Below are 17,751 nucleotides of genomic sequence, written 5' to 3' on the forward strand. Positions count from 1 at the left end.
CTTTTCATACAGCCTGAATATCATTAGTCTTTATTACATTCTGTTGGCTCATGTTCAGCTTGCTGGATCCTTCTCATCAGAGCTACTTCCCAACCAGTATTGCTGCAAGGAGCTCTGCCTTCCCAGATGCAAGAAAACTCTGCATTTATCCATGTTGAATTTCATGAGGCTCCTGTCATCCCATTCCTCCCGCCTGTTCAGGTCCCTCGGATTGGCAGTACTACCCATGAGTTTCCATCAATTTGGTGTCTCTACAAACTTGGTGATAGTGCACTGCAGTGCCATGCTGTTGCTTAAGATATTGAACAGTACAGGTCCAGGATACACCCCTGCAGTTCCCTGCTTGTTATCACTTTCCACATAGTGTAAAATCCATTAACCACTATCCTCTGAGCCTGATCATTCAATCTTACCTTTTTTTAAACCCATCTCATTGCCCATCCATCCAGATCACAACATCCTAATTGGGATAGGATATTAAGGGACACAGACAAAAGACCTGCTACAAGTTGAAGTATGTGGCATCTGTTGCTCTCCCCTTGGCCACAGAGGTAATCATCATAGAAGGCAGACAAGCTTCTAAGGCATGATTTGCTCTTTGAAACAAATCCACCCTGGCCGTTACAAATCACCTTCACATGGCCAGCACTTCCAAGAGGACTGTCCCATGGTTTTGCTCAGACTGAAATAAGGTTGACTCACCTCTCTGAAGATGAATGCAACATTTGCATTCCAGTTGTCAGGGAACTCCTTGATCTCCATGACTTTTCAAATATAGTACAGGGGAGCATCACTACATCATCAGCCAGTTCCCTTAGCATACTTGGATGCAACCCATCTGGTCCCATCGACTTGCACTGGTCAAGGTCTGGCAAACACTCCTTGACTCAGTCCTCATCCACTGCTGAGGACACTCCTTGAATACTTTCACTAGGCACAGCCACCAGACAGAGCTTGTCAATGAAGAGTAAGGCAATGAAGGCAGTGTCTGTTGCTACTGAATCATCTGGTTTTTTCATCAATAGATCCCCCCATTTCCCTTGTTCAGCCTTCTACTGCTACAGTCGTGGTAAAAGTTCTCTGCGTTGCCCTCAATGTCTCTGAAGTGTCAACTCTAGATGAGCGCTGGTTCTCCTAACACCATCCTTGTATGTTCAAAATTCCTCCTCCTTACACTGCCCACTTCCAACTCCTATATACTGACCTTTTGCATTGGAGCTAAGTCATGAGTTTCCTTTTTAGCATTGCCAGTCTCCCAGTACATCTATTAATTTCTTGAGTGTCAGGATGAACCATCTTTGCATTTGGAAGAGGTTGTCCTTAAGCATCTGTCAGCTCTGCTGAGCTCCTTTACCCTTCACAGTTGCCTCCCATGCAATCCCATCAACCAGTTTTTTGAATGAAACTGAAGTCTGCTCTACTAAATTCCAGAGTCTATGCTCAGCTGCTCTCCTTCTTCAGCTCCATCAGGATCTTGGTATCTACTATTTCACAGTCAGCATAGCCAAGGCTACCATTGATCATCTGATCTCCAGGCAGTTGTTGATAATAAACAGCAGATCCAGCTGTGTATCACCCTGCTGACCTATCCAGTACCTGTATTAAGAAGTTATCCCCAACATCCTCCAGATAGCTTTTTAACTGCTTGCATTCCAGTGTTACCCTGCCAGCGGATGTCACAGAATTTGAGTCCCCCATGAAAATCAGGGCCTGCGATTCAGAGACTTTTAAAGAAGGCTTTGTCCTCTTCCTCAACTGACTGGGTAAACTATCACCACAATGTCATCCTTTTCAGCCTCTCCCATCCTCATCCACAAGCTCTCAATCAGACTGTTGACATTCCACTGAAGACCTCCCTATATCCATACTTCATGTCATGGCAGCCCTGCCCTCTTTATCTTTGCTTTTCCTGAGAAGTTTGTATCCATATACCTCCGACTCCAGTCATGTGAGCTATCCCATCGTGTCTTCACTATGCCAACAATGGCATAGTTCTGTGACTATGTGCAGAACTAATTCCTCCTGCTTGTTTCCCAGCCTGTACATATTTGCACACATGCACCTGAGATGAGCATCCCTCTTTTACCAGTCCGAAGATCCGTCTTGTTCCCAACACTTTGTGCAATTTGCTTTCTATGCACGTGCCAATAGCTCCCTTAACCATGGGTCATCATGTCCCTTCACCACCCAAAGCTCTACTCACCACGTTGGCCAGCCTGTTGGCATAGATGCTCTTGTCCCACTTGAGGATCAAGGACTTTCAGGGACAGACGGGAACCCAGTTATGGGCCTCATGGTATTAAAAGCCAAAAGCCTGTTGACTGTGCAACAGTCAAAAGCCTGTTGAGCTGTGCAATAAACCAGGTTTTGATCCACAGGATTTGCCTGCTCCTTTCGCTTGGGAGGATTTGTCCTCCAGTCTTACCCTTTCACCAGCAGGACTGAGCAGCTCTTACTGGGCTTCTTAGCTTGAGAGATAACACTATTTCTAGTAAGATACACTTGGTTTGCAACTCAAATTTCGAAATGTCAAGATAAAAGAACAGTATATTCACAGTCCGAAACACTCAACATGAATTACAAGCACCTAGTCTACTTTCCCTCCATTTTGGGAAAGCAAACTGAAACGATCAGTTTCTCCATATTGTCAGTTAAGAACAGGCAATGTGCAGGGATATGGCACAAAGGACAAATAAATTACTTTTTATGCTTTCTCTTTAAGAATCAGGAAGAGGGAAGTATCAAGAGATAAAATAGTTCTGCCACATAAGAAAAATAATTATGGGTAAGCAATCTTAAAACTGTAATCCTTCCACTCCTCTCTGCAGAATGGAACCTCCTGAAGATCTGTCCTCTGTATAGCAGGAAAACAAAGCATGCAGGAAAATAAAGTGCATGAAGGAATAGCTATGGTTTGTGTAGAACCTGGCCATTATAACTATTCAGGGAGTGTTTGTAAAATGGCACTTTTTGTCCATAGAGAGAGAAGGCAAAGGAGGAAACATGAAAAAGGTATCTGTAATAACAAGTCTGCCAAATACCCTTCAAAATGTACTCTTAGTTCTTTCTAAACTTGCTGCTTTTGATTTCGTAGGTGCTGAACCAAGGTACTCTATCTTATTTATGACCTTGGTGGAGAGGACAATTACGACCGCGAGTGGTTAAAGGATTCACTGTTCATGCTCTCTTCATGAACTATTCTCAGTCAAATATAGTTCTTCATTCTTCTGCCTCTCACGTTTGACCAAAACAACAGATCCTGGACACCAACCTTTCTCCAGTCCCAGTGGACCAATCTTTCTCCAGTCACAGTAGCTGACAGTGTGTTCCAATACCTTCTGGGCAGTTCGTCCTGCATCCCAGATGCCTTTTTTTGCATAAGAGGCAGCACTGTATGCTACTCAAAAGTCTCTTTAATAATATTCTGTCCTCATGACCATTGTATCTTCTAATTCTTGAGGTTTTCCTCAAGAATGAGGTCACAACTGAAGCAAGATCAAAAACCTAATCTGGAATTTAAAAATAAACAGTTTGATTTCCAGTAAATTTCACTTCTTATGTTCAAACACATCATTCTTTTCACACACACACCCCACCCCAAACATGAGTTCTTTCATCCAACAGGATAATTAAGTGGGATCCAAAATACTCTTCCTATTATTAGAGTAACTCCTGTTAAGAATTGCAAGATTATTACCTAAGGCTATGTATCACAAAAAGAGCCATCTCTAGCTGTAGAGGCTAGGAAAAAGCGGTTCACAGAAGTGCTTAAGAAGTTTTAGGCATCATGTCTACAGAATCACCATGAAAAATCCCAGCAGGCTTCTTGGACAATCAGAATCTATCTTGATTTGAAACAGTTGTGTTGATTCAAAAGAAGGTCTTTTCTTCAAAGGAGGTGACCAGCTCTGCTGAAGTTATAAGAGGAGGAAAGAGGGAAACACAAATTCACCCTTTCAGAAGTTTTGTTGCCTGGAAGAATTATGCCATTTTTATGTCTGTGCAAGAAAGCTGCAGGTGAGTTCTTCAGCAATTAGATTCTTATTATTAGGATACCTGCTGATACAGCATGAAAGTTATTTTTAAAAATGGCTCCAAGTAAATCTTCTTAATATTCCACATATCAACAAAACAAGGTCATCCTAGATCAACCAGCAACAGTCAAAGATGCTACATCAAAACAAATAAACTGGGAAGTTATTTTGGGTAGAAAATTATACCACAAAAGTATACAGGCATCAATAAGGGATAAAACATACCGACAGAAATTCCAAGCCTAAAAGAAGAAACACAGTATGAGAACTACACTATTGGACACCTACAAATTATGACAACGACTGTGACATGTTGATTATCACAATACATACCAAGAGGGATAGGAAATATGGTACTGTTATTTTTCTAAGTGTCAAAACAAAGTACAACTGCCAACAACATTTTTTTTGGACCAGCTAGATAGAAATCCACAGAAACACAAGAACTCTTTGAAAGCATCCAGAACAATGTGCAAGACTTGTTTTTTCACTGTTAGTTCGCTATTCTGTAATGTGTTTAAATTTTGTACATTTGCAAAGCTATAAAAACAAGTATTATGTATGACTTCGAAAATCAGAAGTTAAATATAAATGGGAAAAACTTCTTCAAAAGAAGTAAAAGAAGCAGCTAAAAGTAAAATTTGTACAGGTAGCATAAAGACTGTGTAAAAACATCATACTGCCCTTTGGGAACAAAAACATGCCAGACATAAATAGAAGGAGTCTAAAAGAAGTTAAACAGGAATGTATCCTACCAAAAAAAAAAAACCAAAAAAAACAAACCACCAAAATAAAAAGCAGAAATTGTGTTCAAATGAGGAAGGCAAGCCCCAGATCCAGCAGGCTACATAGAAAAACATAATAAGCATATTTTAAAATTAGAGAGATTGATCTGAAAACAAAACAATCCTTCCTTTTTGGTAGCAGGAAGCCTCACACAAAAACTTTGCAGACCTAAAAGATGACAAATATAATACTGAAAATTTAGGACCTTTTCTATTACTTTCCATTACCACTGCTTGGGTAAAGACCTCAAATTAATTAAATATGCACTTAGTCAAAGAGGTGTAAAATCTGCAGAGTAAACAGATTTTTCTGATATTCTTGTTTAACTCCAAAAGCTTAAACAAAATATGAGTCTTGATATTGACAGAATCCTTGCTGAACTTAAACTTTAAAAGGCTGACTGAAGATAAGTAAGAGCTGATTTTGCCTCTCGAAAAAAAGAGGCAAAATCTTTTTGTATCTTGAAGTCTAGCACAACGAAAACACAAAGCACCATTTGAACTACTTTGGTTTGATTTGTTGTGGTGACTTCAATCATGTCAGCCAGCTCCAATGTTAAAATAAATTGTGAACAGTTTGCCTCACAACTACCCACCAGTAACAGGCATTTGATACGTGCCCTTTAAACTGCAAAGACAAGTCCTATTACTCTGGATTACAAATAACTGCTTTCATCATGAAACAGCATATACACCCAAAAAAGAAAAACAGAAGATGTTAAAAAACAGAGGTACACCCTTCGAATTTAGTAAAAATCAGTTCAGAGGTACCACACACACAGAGACAATACTGAACTGTAAGCATGCACACAGTCATGGGAAACCTGTGGTCCTAGGCCCAAGTACATTCATTCCCTGGTCAAAGCACCGCTGTTTCCCTAGTATTTGTATCTGACACACAGTAACTCCAGTTTGGATAGGTTTTAGACATCCTGCAATGACAAACTTCAGTTGCAATGCAAATACAGAACAAATGAGAATTATTAACATGTGGTCAATTCTTCTGTATAATGATGTCTTTTTACCCTCTGTTCAGTCTCACTCCTCTCTTTGATAATATTCTCTAATGGGTATTTCCCAAAAGACAAACTAATGATGACAGACTGTACAGGACATTTTCTTCAGGTTATGACTGAGACATTAATAAATGTAACACCTAACAAACACACATGTCAACAAATACAGTAAAAAGAAGTGCTCATCATGCGTTCTACCAGCTCCAAAGCATTACCACAAACAGGACATGTTCTTGTTATTTCCTGCCATTGTGCCAACAGCTTCACAAAATCTTTGTCAAAACCAATCAAGATCAATAAATCAAACATTCAACTATTGCATACAAAACTGTTTTATACAAAGCCTGTTTTGACATAATACCAGAAATGGAATAAAGTCCAAGCCATGAATACATCTGAAGCAACCCTAAGAACTCTTGCCTCCCTTTACTGCCTGCTAAGGTTGTTCTTAAGTAGTACACAAGTAATTAGTCATTAAAATACAATCAATCACTAACATATACTAATAAAACATTCAAAACAGATTTTACCTTTATTTAAAACAATTTGTGTAATAATGCTTACCATAATGCTAACATTATGGTAAGAACTCATGATAACATATCAATAATATCTTAAATTATTGAATACTTCTATATTAATTACTATCAACTAAATATTATAACATAACGTAATTCTAAACTAATTAATATTGTGTATTGTATTATATATTTATATTAGTATATTAATAAACATTGAAATTCTAAGAGATTGGTTTTTATTTTGCAAATGAACATACCTGAAATGTAAAGTGATTCTTGCAGCAGCATGATTCTTGCACAAGTTTATGAATACTAGCAGATTTAGCTTTTACTTCCACTGCTGAGAGGAATGACTTAGGTAGCACAGGTGATACAGAATTATTCCTTGATAAATTTCAGAAATGGCAGGCTCAGATAGCCTTACTTTCTGCAAACTAGTTGATTACTAGTGTATACAACCTATCAACATATAAATGAAACCTGAAATCTTAGTCAGGAAGAAAATTCACTGAAATAAGATTCCATTTGAAAAATGAACTTAAATTCACCATCTTAGAATAAGATACTTGTTGACTGTGCCTTTTTCTCCCCAACTCCTTTCAGAGGATAGTTAAGTGTCAACACTATGGGGAACCCCATGGTACCTGCCACAGTACCCATGGTGTCTGAAGCTGCCATCTTCAAATTTGAAGCATAACTATCAGCTTATTTAGATTAAAAAAATACTATCCTACTTCCATCCAGCAAGAACAGATTTTTTTATTAGCCACCATGTGCTTGCTTTTGCCAATGTAAAACACATTTTGATTATCATATTTTAATAAATGGGAAAAACTCTAAAAGAATCCATGCAGACAACAGTTTTAAGTAAGGTTATCAACAGACATCTGAACTTCATGTAAGCTGATATCTGGACAGTTCTGTTTGTAGAAGGTCATGAAGTCCATCTCTGATTCACCAAATGCCATACAAATATTAAATGCATTACAATGAAAATCTTCGTCCCTCTAGACTGGCCTCCATTTCTTAATCTCTTCTGCCTTCCAAGTTAATAATTCAATCTACTTAATTTATTTTTGCTTTACATTTGAAGGTCGGGTTTTTCTGGTTTTGCCTACAAAACAAGCCCATATGCCTGCTTTACTTAATACGAGACTACCATAATGCACTGACACTGTCTAATAAAACTCCTGTTATTCTAAAATTAACAACCATCCACAAAACAAATTTTCATTTACTTGCATGATTTACCAAGTCAATGTCTTTCCTATTTCCTGGTACTAGATATGACTGCATTTTTTACACAAAATATTGAACTGCACCTGATCATAAGTCTTCTGTGTGTCTCTTCCAATTAACTATGTCCTACATTGTATGTCTTCCTACATAACAAGTCTCCTTTCTCATAAAGAAAACTACACTAATAAGTGAATACACTAATTCATTTTAAGGTATATACTCCCAGAACAATAATACTACTGATTGAGTAAGTGCGGGATATGCCAACATTAAATCAATCATTTCTTAAGTAAAAAGAAATGTCTTTTTAGTTCCAGTTTAATTTTAAAAATGGTTTCACTCCTAACATATAAGTACTCACCCCCCCCTTCTGCAAGGATGGATGTGGCAGACTGGATCCATTTGCCTTTAGTTCTTTTGTGTCAGAAAAGCATAATGTTAAAGGAATGAGGAAAGCTAATGAGAAGGAGGAGGAAGGTTACAGTGAATTCCTCAAGGGGACTGCCAATAAAAACTGGTCATCTGTTCATCCCTAAGAAGGCAATCACACAGCTTGCTGACAGTAATATCATATGGATTTCTGAAAAAAAACCAAAACACTGCTCCTAAAGAACTATACACAACTTTTTAAATGAAATATGAAAACAAAGCAAAAATACTCGCATGAGTTCAGCCACATGAAAACTCATTAGTCCCACATCCCACAGTTCCACATTTTACTTATCAGAAGCTGTAATACCCACATAAATATTTCACTCTTCAAAAAATTCCATTAGCCAGTTCAGAGAGTTTCTCAAACTATCAGAGATGACTAAAACTCAGTGAGACCTAGGGGTTCCCAATTATCTCAAAAATTACTGAAAACAGATTTTTCAGTTTTCAATAGAAATGAACATATATATATGTTAATATAAATGTATAAATAAATGTATAAATATATACCATATAATGGAATAGAAATAAAAACACACTCTAATCAATTTGAATCACAGATAATTCATGAAACCTTATGGCTGCCTCCAGCAGTCTCAGGAAATGTAAAAATTCTGATTGATAGCTACGTCTGCACACCATAAAAAACCCATGCACTACAATTCCATGACTCAGACAGCTGTGGAATCAAAGTGTGACATTAATTTTAATCTAGTGATGACTAGTATACAAAAAAACCCAACAAACATACTTTATATGATATGTAGAGATTTTATGAGTTGGTCAAACAAATCTTACCCCAGCAGAATTTTAGCATGAACCTCTTTGTTAGTCCTTGAGATTTCTCTCAAAGAGGTAATTTCTGCATCAAACCAAAATCCTCTTTCTTCTGGAGTCTCAACATTGTAGTTAACCATCACCACATCACCCACTTTTAGTTCACTCCATTTCAGAATGGTTCTTGCTCGTGGTCGAAGATTACTGGTGTCCATTTCTACTATACCATTCTCTGGGTACCTTGAAAAGTAAAACCAACAACAGTAATGATTACGACCTCTGTAACAGTAAGAAGTAAGTCACAGACAACATTTTTCAAAAGTTTAAGTTTTTAAATGTGCTTTGGACATATAAGAAACATAGTATAAAAATCTGACCTACCATCTTTTCGAAAGTTCAGTTTTCATCTAAACACACACCAGGAATTTGACTAATCTCAGATGGAGAAAACAGCCTCCAAGAGTTTTCTCTCATAAAAAATTTAAATAATTAAGTAAATCTACAAGCACTGGATGACTTTTTGATTGGAATGCGATCAAGTTTAAGGTTTTGGCACACACGCGGCCCCAGTTTGCTCCCAGTAAAGTCAATATTCCAATTAAAATGACAATGAAATGAAGTGAAGATTAAAACTAGGTTTTTCAACTCAGCACATTTCTAATTTAGCTTTGGTTTCATGCACTTGTTACATTTCCACTAACTTCAGTAACAACACATTTAGGACAATTCTTAAAAATTTGACCCTACAAACACAGTATATCAAATTCACGTGATGAATACAGTTCAAGTCCACATTCCATGCACCATGTTAAAAAAAAAGTCTAACTACACAATGTAGTAAGTGAGAAACAGAAATTAGACTCTCAATGAGATACATGAACTAAGAAATTGAAAATGTTTCTCCCTTTAAATTACAAAACAAAAAAATCTAGAAAGAAATGTGGGAATCATCCCTTCTCTTGACAATACACTTCTCTTGACAAGATGTAGTAAGGAATGTAAGATTAAAAGAAATTAATGGCTCCCTAAATCATTATTAAGAAATTTTGGTTGATTTATTTTTCACTGAAACTTGGTGACTTTTTATGCAGTATTTTACATAATATTACCTACAAATTGCTAGGGTTTATAAGAGATTGCTTTCTTCCTCCTGTGTTGGTGTATGCCATCACAGCACATATACAAAAATCAAGGAGTAACGAATGATTTCTGAAGAGCTCCAATCCCTTTCCAAGTTGAGAAAGACTCATTTAGCAGAATTAAGATAGTGATACTTGACAGCACTACAACTAAAATCCAAGAAAGAAAGCTTTTAAGACTTGAGATTAACTTTTCAGTTTAACACCACAGCCTTCTTAAGTCCTCTGTATAAGGCAATAATTCATGATAGTAGAGCCTGTATAGTTTCCACACGTGCTGGAAAAACAGCACAATATGGACATGATGAAAACTGCTTGCAGAAAAATCTGGCCTGTTACAAAAAGTAACAAGTAAGATGCTAGACTAAAATGAAGTTTCTTCTTATACTGTCTGTAAGCAAATAAAGAATCTTCCACCATTTAACTAGTACTAGATGAGGTCACAGTACAAATTTAACAGAGAAAATGAAAATAAGTCTACAGCCTATAAACAAGTGCTATTAAGAGTATTCATTTTTCCTTCTTAACAAATGTTGCTGAGGAAGATATATTGTAAATTACATTTCTACTAAGCAACTATTGGTACTTTAGCATGAGCACTCATGCTTTATATTTAATATACCTTTATCAAACAGCACTGTTAAATCATAAGGGCAAAATTCCACTCTTACTAATAAAAGCATGTCTCTGTCACTTTCCAGAATGCCTCCCTGTAGTGAACAAGATCATTTCAAGGTCTTGGAGAAATCATACATTGTAACTTACTACATTACTACACAAAGAAATACTAAAACTACTGTCATTAACAGCACAAGGCTCTGATAGACTATAGCCTGAAATCCGGACGTCTACCCCTAAACAGTTGATTGAAAGCCCAATGATGTAATTGGAGACATTTTAAACAAGTTCATTTTGCTTTGTTTTATGCCTTCCACTAAATCTAACATACCAGTTTGCTACTACAGATAAGGCAGGGGAGTAGGGCTAGTCCTGGCGTTCTATCTCCAGGCATTTATTTGTCCTCTACCATGCAGGTATATAGAGAGTGCCTTAAACCACAACAATTTAGAAGTGGCTGTACCTTTAGAAAAGCCAATGGCCAAGAAAAAAAAACATATCCTTAACTACTTACAAAAGTTAAATCCAAAGATTGTTTTTTCCCCAACATTTTCAGATCCTAATTATAAAAATCTGCATGACAGGAATTATATCATACAAAGACAGGTGCTTGGGATTGAGCCACTATCCAAATGACAGTTTCATATGATGTAGCTCTACACAGTTCCCAAATTTTTTACTTGGTTTTGTTTCCAATTTGAGTGTGTACTGCAAAGCTAACATTTGTGGTTTTACCTTTATGTCATGCAGCTTTCCCTTAAAAGAACTATTATACAGTTCTACTATAATAATTATGAATGTTGTAACTGTAATATCCACAAAAACCGTAAGACAAATTCAGCTACAGGTAATAAGACAAAGCAAAAAGCAACTACAGAGATAATGTCTATTTTATTGAGCGCCTGAATAATGACATTGAATTATAGTACAACGGGCTACTGAAATCTTAAGACAGCTATGTTTGAGCTACCGGTCACTTCCAATCATCTTACAATAAACCCTTCCTGAAGTTTGGACAAGACAGCAAGTAGCACACAGTAAATGAAGACTCAGTTTACTTGAACTCCAAAACAAAAATAGGGCTTAAACATCAGGAAATTGAAGATGATAGATAAAAAAAGACATCATTTATGTATACAGTGAAATAATCAAGTGAGAAGTACACGAGATCAGTGGGATTGTAAAAAACAACCAATACACATTAAAAAAGTTCCAGTGCCACTAACCCTTGCCCCCCCCCCCCCATCAAAAATGTGTGACTTACAACAGTTTACATTCATAGAAACTTAACTTTGATCAGAAAAATCTATTCTCTTCTAAAAATTAAATTCCTTCAGGTTGTTTTTCCTAGAGACCTTTGGACAAATGTATTTTTTACTGAATGATTAAGTAATTTTTTCCCAAATTCAGATTTGTGTCATCTTTCCCATCCCTATACAGCTCAGAACAGAACCTTTCCTACTGTAGTGCTGAGGAACTTCAACGATTGTCATTGTTAACAATGACTCTACCTCTCTGCTTGCAAGTGTCTGATGAAAGAACCCAAACAAAGGAGATTGCTTATCAGCATGACTAGAATAAGATCACTTACCAAAAGACACCCCCAAGGTCCCCTTTTAAAGACAGAAACTAACTGTTTTCCAAAGAAATAAAAGGAAGGCAGACTCTTCACTGAATAGATTTTTCCTCTTACTGGCTAGTCACAAACTTAAGCTCAGAAACTTTGGAAGAAAAAGGATAGCATACAAAGAGGTGAGATTTCCTATGTCAGAATTCACCTTTCTTTTGCCTCAGGTTCCAGACATTGAATGTTTTGCTGCTGTGCCTTTACACATAGAAATATGCTTTTATGGACTTCGGTGAATGCTAGCAGATACTTAACCATTCACGTTTGTCCATAACTTGACACCCCAGGCAGAGCAGCATAAACAGCATTTATCACAAGCTTTTGAGTTAGGCTCAAAATCACAGAGTCACACTATATATGTTAAGCACAATACCACTATTCCCCATTATACTTAGCAATAAGTAAACAATACTGCCACAGTAAACTTGTGCCCTCAAATGTACCTCAGTTTACCTGAGAAAGTATGGAAAAAACACACTCACATTAGAAAACGTTACTATCTCCATGTTTGTTTTTCCAAAGTTTAATATGTTATTTGTAAAAATCCCACATTAATTAAAACCTAATCTCCTAAATATGCAAGAGTAATATTTAAATATAGTATCACAAAAAGGGAATACGTGGACTTGGGTAGATAAACCCGAACTTAAAACAGAACAAACATGATCTTTTAACAAGTCTCAAGAATGAAGTGAAAAAAACATTCCAGCAATCTATAATAAAGGACTACTGTTAGACATGAATATTTACTGAAAGTGTTTTCTTATTTATTGAGTCACTTTTAAAATCCTGAAATGACCCTCAAGAGAAAACAGAAACATTTTCACAGCAGTGTTCTAATCAGACTAGTGTAAGTTTGGTACAGTTGAAATGAAGATTATGACACAATTCAACCTTTAAACTTAAAACAGTTGTAGACATTTTCTTGGTTTTCCATGTTCTTCATGACACTTGGCACCTAATATTGAAAAAAAGCAGACATCAAAACAGTAAGCATAATCCTACCAGTTCAATGAATACCGCCCGTAAGAAGTCTCACGATCATCATTAAACTGTATTTCTCTGTAATATTTCTAACTGTAAATACTAACACTAGCATAGCAAGGATTTAAGATTTCCATCTATGTTCATAGACAGTTTCCATAGCAAAGAATTATCCATGAAGTAAAAATTCCAGTATTTCTTTGCTATTGTCAGTATCTGCTCATTCCTAAAATGCTCAAATACAACAACAACAAAATAGTAGTTCCATGTCAGAATATATACAAGTCTGCTCAATTTACTGAGAACTTGCAACATATCCTTTAACACTTTTCCCAGCTGTTACCAGAACAACTGAAACTGGAAAGATAAAATTCTTGAAACAGAAGACTTCCCCATCCCCTCTCCACACTACTACAGTAAGGAATGTTAGTGCAGATGTGCAGTTTCTTAAACTATTATTTTCCAGTATAAATAGAATGAAAGCATAGGTTTTTTTCCCAATTAACAAACTCTGAAAAGAGTTATTCAATATACAGCCAGAATGAATGAACAGAAGAGCACAAAAGAAGAAAGAAAAAGGAATTAACTCATAGTGGATGTAAATATGATTAAGAAGATAAACCTGAATAAAAACTACATTCACACCCCTACTCCCCCCAACAATTTGCTACCTGAGGAAATAATGAGCATAATTTTGGTGTAGTATTTTGAGAACGCGAATGACACAATACTGAAAGAGCATCTGAGCCACAATTACAAATGAAACAAACAAACAAAAAAAAACCCAAACCACAAACCACCACAAAAAAGCCCACTGGGATAATAAAGCTATGCGTTTGCACTTCCAAAACAAGGCATGTGGGCCTGATAACTTGTTATTACAAGAAGAAATTGAAATATTTCAAGAGACAGGCTGGAAAGAATAATGAATATCAACAAAGATAAAAATCAGTCACATGGAACATAAACAAGATCTTGAAAACTTTACCTAACAACTAATAATTACAGAATTAAGCAGCCTAAACACTGAGAAACCATATTAATAACTTGAAGAGAAACAACTCACTTTCCTAATGATTTCAGTTCTGAGTATTAAGAAAAATTAACTTCTAGACTTACACCATTGCACTGTGTGGACAACATGGATACTCTGAAAGACAACAAACTGGAACCAGAGTATCAAAACAGAAGTTCAGAAGCTGTAAGAAATACACATAAGGTTGAATTTTTAATACAAAACTGTTGTAATAATGAGTCTAAATACTGTGAATGTAATGAAAAACAGGTCATCCTGTGTGCTAGCTAGTGAAGTAAACAAGTCACACAATTAGTGAAAGACTTATTTTTTGAAAAACCTTTCCTCAGGTGTTCATTTCTGTGACTGTGCAAGGAGAACACTTACAGCTAATTAAAGACAAATAAATAAGTAGAAGGAGTTCAATCACATTCTCACTGACAACACCATTTTTTCAGCCAAGTATCAGTTTTAAAGGAAAAAAACAAAAGTTAACTGTTGACATCTCAGTTGTTGTCTCAAACAACTACTCGGACAGCAAAGCTTCCCTCCATTTCATATGCTTTCTAAAGAGGCACAAGAAACATCTGGATTTCTCCTCAAACATTGCCTTTTCAGTTTGCGTAAAGTGCCTACATCCTTAGAAATCAAAGCCTTACAATTAATGCCAGTTGTGAAAACCCTTAAGACTAATACATGCAAACACCTTGAGATTATAAAACACAGATTATGCAGTCAGGAAATCCACTGCAAAGGGGACAAGGAATCTTAAAAGGAATCGACTTCTTGAGATCAAGAGCAGCAGTGTGCAGCCCACTCGCCCAAAATGCTTTTAAGTTTGAACTAATATGCCTAGACAGCCACATCATAATGGCACTCTTTTTCTGACGAGGATGTAAAGAATTAAGACTTCCATGTGACCTAACAGGTCTCCTATTGTTTTAGCATTGTCTAATAATCCATTTGAGAGAAAGTTTTGAATAAGCAAACTAATCACTGATATTAGAGACTAGAAAACAAAATTATGCAGCTAGGAGAGGTGTTCCAAGTAGTCACTCACACCAGCTACAAAAAAGTTTGTTACTGACATAAGGTCAAAAAACCGATGCGTCTCCCTTAGGAAAAGACTGTCTTGCGATACGATTCTACTGAGCAGGTGATACAGCTCTCGTTCCTCTTCCTCTTCTGAAATTCTAAAGTGGCCAACATGAACCAAAGATAACAGGTGCCATAATGAAGCTATGGTTTGTAGCTCCCAACATTTCTTCATATTTCTACCCATTAACTTAGTATCCTTCAGAAGAAATTACTCTCCAGTCTCCTAACTTCAATTGTTGCAACTACTGCCAGGAATTTGACAGCATACACCTTCCTGATGAGCACTACTTCCTGTGCTTGATGTATATAAAGAAAAAGGTCAAATATTTCAGTTAAACATGTTTAAAATAGGTATTTGAGAAATACATTGTGCGCAAGGGGATGTATTTTGGCATTTCTTCGCAGAAGACAAAACATAACTGTTTGCATCATGCAATTCCACTAATGCTGCTCAAAGCAGCTACCTCTCAAAGAGCAGTGATTTTTTTTCCCCCTGTTCTGCCCCCATTGTGCAGCCGCTGGGCAAATTCATTTGACTGGATCAGTGACATAAAACCCAGGAATATTCACTTAGTGAACATTAGGTTTTAGATATTTAGGAAGCAAGAACACGTCACTGCACAGTCACACAACTACCAAATTCAATGTAACTTAACTATCAGATGCACATAGTTGGGAAGTAAGGTTAAGAGGAAGCCGCAGTGGCCACCTCATCTCACAATGCCCCATAATGTCTTTTGGTCTCCAAAATCAATTTATCAACAGTGCCACCCGTGTGAATTCTCAGATACATTCTATTAAATCCCAGCCTGCTACCTTTATTTGAACATTTCACATCAAAAATATTCTGAAAAATATACCTGTTAAGCAAGTCTGATCTTAAAACCATTCCTGAAGAAAGGAATAGCAAGTTTAAGACTATTATGCTCTTGACGATCTCTTCAGCTAAGCAGACACTTTCAAGGAGAAAGCAATTATTTTTCTTGACCAGGTAGTACTTAAAACTTTTCTTCTCATTTCCTCAAAATATTCTGTGCTCTCCACCTATCAACCTGTGTCTTGCATATTACTTACACAGCACAACTAAAATTATTGACCTCTATGACAATACAGTGAAATCCTAATTTTAATATAAAGAAAATTATTATTTCTTATATAAAGAAAATGCAGAATTGTTTGTAAATTCATTATTTTTCAAAGGTTAATGACAGCCTGGACTATAAATGAAACTCACCTGAAACAGGCAAGACTCTTTTGGTAAGGATAACGGCTACAGCAGGACAGAGCATTTTACAGTGCCAAGCTGTCACAGCCTTTCAAACAAAATAAGTTAAGAGTTTTTTAAATTTTGTCTCCTCCCTTTATAAAAATGATGATCAGTAATACCTTTAGCCTTCATTGGGAACTGTTTCTCCTCACACCACTTTCAAGGTGAACTTCTCTTACTGTCTGCAACCCTGATTAGTCCTGAATAAATAGAATAGATATGTAAGAAAAAGGTTTAAATAAAAAAACCTAATATTCTTGACAATGAGAACTCCCCTTGTACCTAAAGACCTTGTCTTCCTGCATTTAAAAGACTTTCAAAGCTCCTACAACATGAAATAATACAGGAATAAATGTTTTCCATTTGAGCAGGATGAGATCTGGGCAATGAACTTTTTTAAAAAAAATAAGTATTTCAAGTAAGATCCCTCCCAATTTTTTTCCTCCTAAAATTTTTTTTCATCTTGCATTGTTCCTCATCTGTCCAAATAAAGTTTGTTGCCCAAGTTCCTATGTTTGTACTTCTTTCAGCTAGCATGAGGCATCTATGCCCCTAATGTGACTCAAACACTTCAGAAACAGAAGCAAATAAGCTTAAAATGGTAAAAAAAGCCAGCCAGTCTTACAAATGCTTCTCAGTCAGAAGCAGAAACAAAAAATGAAAACACAGGAGTATTGAGTTGCCGGGTCAATGCATTTTAGTAGTGTTTAACAGCAAACCTTCCATCTTGAAATGAAAGCTACCACTAACAGACTAATACAACTGAATTAGTTCAATTTACAGTTAGGAACACAGGAGTCCAGCATCACTGAGATCAGTCCCCTTTTATTACAAGCTACCACATATACTAATCTTCTCTTTGACTCCTTTTATAATCTGAGGGTCTAAAATTACTGTGGTGTTTTCCTCAATAATTTTTATTTTTCTGACATTTTACACAGCTTATGGAAAACAACTGGCTAGTGAGAGAGACATACTGACTGAAGCTTACAGGTATGGTGATGGCATATTCTTATATGCTGACTTTTGCATGCACAAAACATCGGTTGGTTCTACTTAGCTTCAAAACCCCAACAGCATACAGGCTTCAGGATAGATAAATGATGAACATGCACATGGAAATGATACCTCAGAGAAACTAGTTGCTCTTACATGTCTTCTATTTACCTCCATCAGTCTATAGGCACAGTCAGTAGCTC

General features: G+C 36.5%; 1 protein-coding gene across 3 annotated transcripts in view; it reads right to left on the minus strand.

Moving 5' to 3' along the window:
- Positions 1 to 17,751, minus strand: part of UHRF2 (ubiquitin like with PHD and ring finger domains 2) — a 93,958-nt gene that overhangs the window by 49,548 nt on the left and 26,659 nt on the right. For all 3 annotated transcript variants that reach the window (XM_049794304.1, XM_049794303.1, XM_049794305.1), the window contains exon 4: positions 8,826 to 9,044. In XM_049794304.1, the coding sequence (XP_049650261.1) occupies positions 8,826 to 9,044 (219 nt within the window). The remainder of the gene's footprint in view (positions 1 to 8,825; positions 9,045 to 17,751) is intronic.

The sequence above is a fragment of the Accipiter gentilis genome, chromosome Z (assembly GCF_929443795.1).
Source record: "Accipiter gentilis chromosome Z, bAccGen1.1, whole genome shotgun sequence".
Lineage (NCBI taxonomy): Eukaryota > Metazoa > Chordata > Aves > Accipitriformes > Accipitridae > Astur > Astur gentilis.